The sequence below is a fragment of the Cyprinodon variegatus genome, unplaced genomic scaffold (genome assembly GCF_000732505.1).
Source record: "Cyprinodon variegatus isolate N-32 unplaced genomic scaffold, C_variegatus-1.0 Scaffold113, whole genome shotgun sequence".
NCBI lineage: Eukaryota > Metazoa > Chordata > Actinopteri > Cyprinodontiformes > Cyprinodontidae > Cyprinodon > Cyprinodon variegatus.
In genome coordinates, this window is record NW_015150566.1 from 1,321,567 (window position 1) to 1,331,884 (window position 10,318).

The 10,318-nt window shown below is 38.6% G+C and overlaps 1 protein-coding gene across 1 annotated transcript in view; it reads left to right on the forward strand.

The window, feature by feature from the left end:
- Positions 1-1,073: 1,073 nt before the first annotated feature.
- Positions 1,074-10,318, forward strand: part of LOC107085025 (ubiquitin carboxyl-terminal hydrolase 31-like) — a 23,811-nt gene continuing 14,566 nt past the window's right edge. Inside the window, exons 1-3 of the mRNA XM_015375149.1 lie at positions 1,074-2,452; positions 8,691-8,828; positions 8,904-8,992. Of these exons, the coding sequence (XP_015230635.1) occupies positions 1,907-2,452; positions 8,691-8,828; positions 8,904-8,992 (773 nt within the window). The 5' untranslated portion in view covers positions 1,074-1,906. The remainder of the gene's footprint in view (positions 2,453-8,690; positions 8,829-8,903; positions 8,993-10,318) is intronic.

Below are 10,318 nucleotides of genomic sequence, written 5' to 3' on the forward strand. Positions count from 1 at the left end.
TGTATGATCTGGTTGAACTGTAAAGTGCCTTGAGATGACATGTGTTGTGAATTTGGCGCTATATAAATAAACTGAATTGAATTGAAATAAAAGGGAGATAATGATAAAACATCTTCAGTCTGCTTCATCACTTGCAAAGAGACGTAAAAACAACAGCACAACCAACAAGTGGCGGTGCTAGACCAAATGTACCAGGGGGCCAAAAAGGGGCCAGCGTTATTTCCTGGGGGCTCAGAAAAGCATGAAATAAAAAAAAAAACAGGGCAAGGGATTCAAGTATATTAAGAGAGCTGTATGAAGTGAATTTTCTATTCAATTAGGTTTAATTCAAATTATCTTATTCTTATTAGGTCAATAAACATTCATAATTTAGGAATTTAACATATTTTTGAATTAATTTAAGTTAGAAAGACCATTGTCTACAAAATCTTACAAAAATTACAGCCATAAAAATTAGAGCAATTTGTTTTGGAAAAATAAAAAACTTTTGGCAGAAGAAAACTTGGATCCTATCTCAATACCACTGAAGCTATCACTTTATTATTTTTTTTAATAATTAGTAACACAGGATTTGTAAGGGGAAAAACAATGAAATAGACCCAAAGGAGCTATCAGTAACCATGTCTATTCCAGCACATATCATCATTAGAATTTCTTTGAGTATTATGTCTTCAGTACAGGGGCCATAACAGGGGCCAGGATGTGATCTACAGGGGCACCGGCCCCCATTCGACCCTGCATAGAACCGGCCATGTTAGACATGACTGACAAAATAGATGGTTTGGAAATTAGGGCATTAAAAAGAAAGTTGAAACTTCGTAAAAGAGTGGCAAGAAAAAAAAAAAAAAACATTATATAACGTTGACTTACATGATCTACAGGGGCCCCGTTGGCCCCTGTCTAGAACCGTCCATGCAACCAACCAAAAATAATATAAAAACTATTAATTTATCTGTTTTATATTTAAAAGAAATGAGATGAAATGCAGTTATTGTTTTTATTTCATCAGAGGGGTAGAGATGGACTTTACTGCATCTGATCCGGATGTTCTGAGGTTTTGGCTCCATGAGGATGGAGCATCATCAGCATCACATGCTGCTGGACCCGCTCTCCTCCAACATGGACCAGTGTTTGGGCGTGACGTCAGCCGTTACCGCCCTGCCAGCCTGCAGTATCCGCGGCTCCAACCGATAATGGAGACGAGCAGCAGCGGCCTCGCAGTGAAGCCCATCCGGAGGCGGAAATAAGCCGCATTCAATCAAACACAAATAACGGACCGAAAGGGGAACAACTTTCGGATGGGGATAAAAGGACACCGACCTTAACTCGGTAATGTCTCTCCGCGGCCGCGCGCCAGGGAGCGGCGGGCTGTGTCGCTCCGCTCCGGGGCTTCCCTAGTTTGGCACCACTCCTATGCGCGGGACATTTAGGGTAAACATTGCCCCCCTAACATCATGATGGATTTAAACACGGATGATATAGTTTGCATTTGAGAGGGTGGAGCTGCGGTTTAATAAATGATGAGGCGTTCCGCGCGCCTCTCTCAGCCCTAATTGAGGCTGATTTAGATGTTTATGTCGGACGGAAACTCCAGCAGCCCTCCTCACCTCCCTGATGCTGGAATTGAACAATGGCACATGTGCTCCTGTATCGGCTGGAGATGCTGATGGCTGTTTTCTGGTGCGGGAGGAGCCCTAACGTGGACCACACCGACAGTTGGCTGCGGGTGGGCTGATCCGGTTCTGCTGCGTTTCTGTGCGGTCGGATCCTCCAGAGCTGCGGGGCCTTTAAGTTTCTCTGAAATATGCCGAGCGATGGAAGCTGTCACGGTGATGGAGGCGAGATGTTGTGAGCATATCACGGGGAACCCTTTCTGGTAATAAGGCGTAACATAAGGAGAGCCATCATGTCCAAAGTGGTCAGCAGCAAGGAGAAGAAATCCTTCAGCAAGAAGCTGTTCCGGAGGAGCTCGGTCCGCTCCGTGGGGAGCTTCATGAACAGAGTCCTCCGGACCCTGTCCACCCTCTCCCACTTCGGCACCGAAGAACAGGCCGCCGACGACGAGAAGGATGAGGCGTCTCTGTTACCGAGCACCGCCGGAGGCTCCGTCCCGTCCGACGACAGCGACTGCGGGGGGTTCCCCTTCGGGGACAAGGTGCCGGGGGTCGCCGGACTCAAGAACCACGGAAACACCTGCTTCATGAACGCCATCCTGCAGTGCCTGAGCAACACGGAGCTGTTCGCAGAGTACCTGGCTCTGGAGCAGTTCAAGGGGGGTGAGGCGAGCAGCGGGAACAGCGACAAGGCGAAGCCTAACGGGGGTCCGGTGCTGAGGAAGGGGGTCAGCCAGCAGCAGCAGCAGGACACCGGAGAGGTGACGGAGCAGCTGTCCGGCCTGGTCCGGGCTCTCTGGACCTTTGAGTACACTCCTCAGCACAGCAGAGACTTCAAGGTAAACTTTGGAGGAGCTCACAGGGGCCAAAGGGCAGGGCCGTTTCTAAAATAGGATGATCTGATGGGGGCCACTATTTCTAAAGGGTATCATTAAAAATATCTTTAGATGGACCAAAACACAGAACTGTATGACAGAGTGTTAGTGTGGAGACTTTTTTTATTTTGAGAATAAAGTCATAAAATTACCAGAATAAAGTTGTAATATTATGAGAATAAAGCTGTATTTTATGACAACTCTTAGAAGCACTTTCTTCTCTAAAATGTCGAGCATCATGTGAAGTTATGCTTTGGCATCGATTTGACAAATAAGGAAATCTTTTAGAACACCAGCTTCAAACTGGGCAGAATGTCAAAGTAATTCAGGTTGCTGATTGGTGGAGCTTTATTCTCAATATTACAGCTTAATTGTTGTAACGTTACGACTTTATTTTGTTCTTGTAATTTTATGACTATTCTCAAAATGTTACGAGTTTATTCTCGTAATTTTGCGATTTTGTTCTCGTAATTTTACGACTTTATTCTCGTATTTTTATGACTTTACTCTCAAAATGTTACGACTTTATTCTCGTAATTTTATGACTTTGTTCTCGTAATTTTATGACTTTATTCTCAAAATGTTATGACTTTATTCTCGTGATTTTACGACTTTATTCTCGTAATTTTATGACTTTATTCTCATTGCGACTTAATTTTCAGAATTTTATGACCTTATTCTCGTTATTTTCCAACTTCATTCTCGTAGTTTTAAGACTTTATTTTTAAAATGTTACGACTTTATTCTCATAAGTTTACAACTTTATTCTCGTATTTTTATAACTTTATTCTCATTGCGACTTTATTCTCGTAATTATATGACTTTATACTCATAATATTACGACTATTGTCATAATGTTACAACTTGCGACATTGCGACTTTATTCTCATAATTTTATGACTTTATTCTCAAAATGTTAAGACTTTATTCTCGTGATTTTACGACTTTATTCTCAGAATTTTATGACTTTATTCTCGTAAGTTTACGACTTTATTCTCATATTTTCACGACTTTATTCTCCTTGGGACTTTATTCTCGTAATTATATGACTTTATACTCATAATATTACGACTATTGTCATAATGTTTCAACTTGTGACATTGCGACTTTATTCTCATAATTTTATGACTTTATTCTCAAAATGTTACAACTTTATTCTCGTGATTTTGCGACTTTTTCTCAGAATTTTATGACTTTATTCTCGTAATGTTATGACTTTATTCTCATAGTTTTATGACTTTATTCTCATTGCGACTTTATTCCTATAATTTTATGACTTTATTCTCATTGCGACTTTATTCTAATAATTTTATGACTTTATTCTCAAAAAGACTTTATTCTCGTGATTTTACGACTTTATTCTCGTAATTTTATGACTTTATTCTCATTGCGACTTTATTCTCTTAATTTTATGACTATTCTCAAAATGTTACGACCTTATTTTCATTATTTTATGACTTTATTTTCATAGTTTTATGACTTTATATTTAAAATGTTATGACCTTATTCTCATAATTTTACGAATTTATTCTCATTGCAACATTATTCTCATAATTATATGACTATACTCATAATATTACGACTATTGTCATAATTTTTATTTTCATAATTTATGACTTTATTCTCAAAATGTTACTACTTTATTCTCATTTCGACTTTACTCTTGTAATTTTATGACTTTATTCTCATAATATTACGACTTCATTCTCTTAATTTTATGACTTTATTATCGTAATTTTACTTTATTCTCGTAATTTAAGACTTTATTCTCGTAATTTTATGACTTTATTCTCATAACATTACGACTTTATTCTCCGAATAAAAAAAATCTCTGTCCTGGCCCTAATACTCTGTCGTAGGGCTGAGCCAAGGTTGTTTGAGTCCTAAAAGAATTTGGCTTGAGGCCCTTTTTCCTGTATAACACCTCACCACCACTAACAGCGATTACATACAGATATGTTTAAGCCCCATTAGCTTGGGGACCTTCAGCTAAGACCACATGTCTTGGTCTCTCTCTACAAGAATTTAATTATTTTTATAATTAAGTCCAAAGACAAGAAAAATATTTTCTACACACTTGGAGCTGTGCATGATTTCACTATTTAACAATTTGGTCCAAAAGGGAACATCATATATTCTATATATACTTTTTACATTCAGATCAAGCTTGTATTTCTGTTAATAGTGATGGTTCTAGTTTAAGCCAATAATATTCCTAAATTTAAAGGGGAATAGTCTCTGTATATGCCTCTACATGAAAGACCAAAAACCATTTCTTCATGACAAAATAAGGTTATATACACCAAGTTTCAGTCCTGATGGGTCTGTTTTTATCCTAAATAGAACTCATGCTCCAGGCACCCTGAGCAAACATAAACAGACTTGGCACCATCTGCTGGTAGTACTGCAGAACTACCAGAAAGCTAGATGGTAAAAAATTGGCTTATACAGTATGCCCAACTGCTCTACTTCCTAAACTGCAACCAGCTTCTTTTTTTTCTGTCTTTGATTACTGGACAATTTGATGAACCCAGGTGTGTCTGATGTCAGTAACCATGATGAGATTGGCCTAATACACCTGGATTAATCAGTTTGTGATGCTGATGATGCTCCTGTTTAAGGACATTGTTTTTTTCTAACGTATCCATCAACTACTACTTGGGTTCTGTTCCTCCTTACTCTTTCTCCAGACTCTAAGAACTTTAATTTCCAAATTAAACAGACCAACACATCGGTCAATACGGTCCGTTACTTTTTTCCTCAGCTCATAGAAGACCCCTCTGACATCATCCCAGTTTCTATCTTACCGTATTGAATTTCACAGTTGGAGGTCTTGTCCTTCAGTGGGTCTTCTGAAGCTCTGACTGCAGCTGGTCTCTATCCTGGGAATTTCATCCTAAGTCTTGAAAGAAATTTGCTTTCCAATCCTCTCTGGTGGCTACAATGACTTTAGCTGCTTTTGCACCTGAACAATTTTTTCCTTCCTCTGAACTTCTTGTTAAAATGCTTAAATGCAGAAGTCTACAAAGCAACAATTTGACTGATTTCATCTTGCAAAAATTGTTATCTGATTGTTTTTCTGAGCAGCCCTGATAGACGGGAATTGTTTGGGGCATAATTTGGATCTGATGAAGATAAAGCCTGACATATGTTCCCTAAGAAGACAAGGTTCTTTTTCTCTGAGCTGCAGCTGGAATCACTGAAAACTGCCTGTCACACTAACAAAAGCATGCACATCATAAACACTTTCTTTCAATCTTTCAGCCTATTTTCTTTCAAAAGTCCCAAAAAAAGCCCAGAAGTGAAGCTAAACTGAAAAGGGTCATTGAACATCAGCTTTATTCTTGGCAGCGTAACTATTTTTGGCCCTTTTTTGTACCTCTGTTAGCAGCCAGAGCATAAACAGTCTGATTGGTTATTGATCTTTTTTGTTAAAGCGAGAGGCTCTAAATAGGAGAAGTTAAAAGAAAAATGATTAATACTGCTTTGAAACTAAGCTAGCAATACCTTCTAAGTACTAGGAGTAAATAATGTCTCTCATAGATTGAAATGACGGAAAATAGTCCCATTAGTTGCACAGTAATTGTATTCTTTTCTCCAAAATGCTTATAAAAACCTTAAATGGGTGAACTTTAGTAAATCCAACCTATTTTTAAAGACATCTTTATTGTTGAGAGTGGAGATCTGTCCAAACATTCACCGCCAAACTGGGGTTTTAAGATTATATTGTAAATTATCCTTTTAACCGGTCAAACACTGTTAAAAAAAGGTTTAACCTAATATGAACAGCAAACTATAAGGTCATTAGTCTGAGTCCTGGGCAAAAAGAAACCTTTGAAAAGCTGTAATCAGTCAGGGAAGCCATTTTTTGTTGCACATTTAATGATAAGCTCAGGACACCAATATTCAACAATCCAGGCCTTTTTGCCCCCCCACTTAATGAAGATGCAATCAACATCTAAATGGACCTTGTGGAGTCCACGCTCAGTCCAGGTGAGATGTTAACTGAGCCCATTATCTCTAAAGAGCACGCAGGGCAAATAAATGCCTCTCTGCCATGTATGCTAGTAAAACACAATTTTTCTCAAGGGAGAAAACAATGAGTTTTACCTTAATCTCCTAAAATCCCCCAATCACTGTTTGAGGATGCTTTTCAAATATTCTGCACGTTTTTTCTTGAACTAAACTTATAAACCTGTAAGATATAAGCAACGTTAGAATCTGCTCTTGGTGGGATTTGTTATAACCGTATTTTCCAGACTATAAAGTGCACCTCATTATAAGCTGCGACCAGTAAATATTTTGAAAAAACTTACATATATAAGCCGCAACGGGGTATAATCTGCTGATATGTACTGAAATGTCTCCCACCAAACCTGTAGGGGGAGCTCTGCATATTACCCCTGGAATAGGGATGAAGATGAATGCTAGTTCTACTGAAAGATGGAGCTTCGTCGGCTATTTATTTCAGCTCTGCAGGAGTTGAGCCCAGTCTCTTCATCAGCTTTAATGCGGCAAATAAATTTCAAAATGTGTTAATTCTGGACAATTGTTTTCCGTTGTGCCTGTTAGCATTTTCTTGTGCAAAATGAAAATTAGCCCCTTATTCTTTCAAACCTTAAATCCCCCCTCTGACGGTTAGGAAAACTCCACAGAAAAGCTGCATCTTTCCTATAAGCGGCATGGTTCAAAGCGTGGGAAAAAGTAGCGCCTTATAGTCTGGAAAATACGGTTATTTAAATGTCTTGATGCAACCTTAAACACAATGCCTTGAAAAGGTTTTAACACCTCTTTGACTGGTTTTTTATTTATGTATATCCACCACCGCTTCAATTTTCTTCCTGCCCTGTTTGCTCTGAGTCTTGGTCTACATGTTGGTGGTTGTTCTTTCATGTTCTCTAATAAAATATAATAAAAGAACAGAAACAGAACAGCTGGATTTAAACCAATAGTCACAAAGCTGGGGGCTGCAAATAAACAAGTTTTAAAAGTAAAATGATTGGGCTGAGTTTTATTTAGGGGTGTCAGAGTATAGGGGTCAGGATACTAATGCAATTTTTCAAATTTCTGTTCATAAGATATATGAATATGTATCATAAGATACGCCCTCAAAATTACGACAACTTTGGGGTTTATGGTTGTAATGCGACTAGATGGGAAAATTTTAGGGTATGAATACTTTTTAAGGACTGGCTGCTAGGGGTGTAAATCACACCCATCAGAGTGATTCCATCAGTATCAATTTCCTGACCCAACGATACTCCAAAATACTATTCGATGCAATTACCGGTAATTGGTTAATTTCCTTTTTTTTTCACCTTACAGGCTAGACAGTGTTTCATATTTGAAATCAATCAATGAAAGCTGTAATATCATTATGCATTTTATTTGAGAAACAACTGCAAATAACAGAAGTAGCAAAGTTATACTCCACCTAGGCCTATGAAAACCTCACTAACTGAAAAATAATAATGCCCCTGTGTTTAGGCGAGTGTGTGTGTGCAAGCGGAAAGAGGATAGTGGCTAAAGGAAGTGAGGTAGGAGGGCAAAATAGGTTTAGCGCCACCGCAGCACGGGAGTCAGAATTACATCCAGGAGCAAATGAATAAAAACAGACCGGAGGAAAAAAACAAACATGAATGGATACTCTTGCGGACGTGTCGATGCATCGGATCGTCTACTGTTGGATTGATGCATCGATACAAAAAAATTATTTACACCCCTACCGCCTGCTATGATTAATGATTGCATTTAAAATAGATTTTTTGTTTTGCGCTTTATGCAACTGCTCATGAATCATTATTTCAAAAAATAAAACCACCCTCAACCATAGACCTTTTCCTTAATGCCAGCCTGTGTGGAGGAGCCACAGCCTTTTCTGTTGAGGCTTTATTAGTTTCTATTGCCTAAAAAAATGAGGAGGAATATCCCAGAGGAGAAATGTGCTTGCTTCTCATATTTCTGACATTTCATGGGCAGCTGTAAGCCTGAGCGGCCCCTGAGAGGCCCCAAGGCTTCAATCCGCTATCCTCCACTTAAAATGTTTCTTCTTAGCTCCAGGTTGTAGCTCTGCTGACCTTTGAGGTGGAGCTGATAGACGACCTGTTCACACACACTGAATATTTCATGACAGTCAAAGGATCGCAAGCGGGAAAATCAGTTTCTCCAAATGCCACATTGTTTCCTCTAATGTTGTCTGCAGAATGTGGTGTCCAAGAGCGCCCTTCAGTTCAAGGGAAACTCCCAACATGATGCCCAGGAGTTCCTTCTCTGGCTGCTAGACAGAGTTCACGAAGACCTCAACCAGATCGTCCACCCTGACAGCAGACCTCCCAGGAAGGTGAACAGAAATTTGGACTATTGATTTTTACTGTTACAATGAACTATACTTACGTTTTCCACCTTGTCTCCTCAGCCCCCAGTGGAGGAAGAACCGGCCCCTGAAGGATCTCCGCTGCCAGCACCTGGCTCTTTTGTACAGGAGCTGTTTCAGGCGCAATACAGGTGAAATCTTATTATTTATTACAAATCCTTCTGGCTACCCCCTCCAATGAAATTCCTAATATTATAAATTACTCAAAAATATCGTATTGTATTGCTTAATAAGAAAACTTTTGATCTATCCAAACCCTAATTTTGAAAAAAGAAAAATAAAGATACCACGAATAAGTAGAAATTACTAGATCTCCAATAAAACAAAAATGATCAGAACTTCACTAATATCTACTGAACAACCTAACTATTTGTTTGATTCATGCTGTGCTTTGTGAAACTGATCACTGTGTCAAGGATCTTTGATTAGTGACAAAAACCGCCAGAGAGACAGCAGAACATGCATTGATATTTGGATGTAGGGAAGAAACTATAGGTTAAAATTTACTCCTCATTAAATTTTGGAGAGGGATGGCATCAAATCTCCATGGTAACCACTAGATACAATTCAGCAAGCTGCTTGGATGGCAGCTCTGATTGGAACCCTCTGCTTTTGTCACTTTTTACTCACCAGAGTTCAATCAAGTCTTAAATACGCTGCCCGGACTTAGAAAAGAAATACAAAACTAAAATAAACCTCGTAAAAACAGACTTACATAAATAAAATAAAACTGATATTTACATGAGACATAAAATGACCAAACATTGCATAAATATAAACATAAAGTTTTAACTGGCTTTACAATTGGCTTTTGTGATACATTAACTACATTGAAACAAGTAAATAATGGTACGTCATTGGCTGCATTAATTTAAAGGGATTGGAAAATCCAACAGCTTCTTCCTGCAGAGAACCTTTTCTTCTTCATGACACACCTTTGCAACGTCTCTCAGTAAAAACAGTACAGCGCCTCGTGTGGCTCTTAAGGTGTAACACATGTCGGTTCCCACCATGTTTCATTGTATTCTTAACCAACATAAATGAAATACATATTTTTGAACTCACTGAAATTTAACACAGATTTTATCATTGAAGATTTGATGAAATATTAAGATGTATTTTTTATCTTTTAATTGAGCATAAAAAAATTATGAGCTGAATATATCAGGATTGCCTCTGATGCAGCTAAAGACAGGCAAGACTAAATTTGATCTTTTCAGGAAAAACAAATAATTTTTGGTTTAAAATAAACTGACCACTCAGGTCTTCTGGCTCCAGCCTGCTCTGCATACTTAGAACCAGAACTAAACATGGAGAAGCAGCATTTAGTTCCTATGCTCCACTTATCTGGAACAAACTTCCAGAAAACTGTAAAAGTGTGGAAAGCCTGAGTTCCTTAAAATCAAGACTAAAAACACATTTGTTTAGGATTGCCTTCGACTGTTCTAGTTAAACAG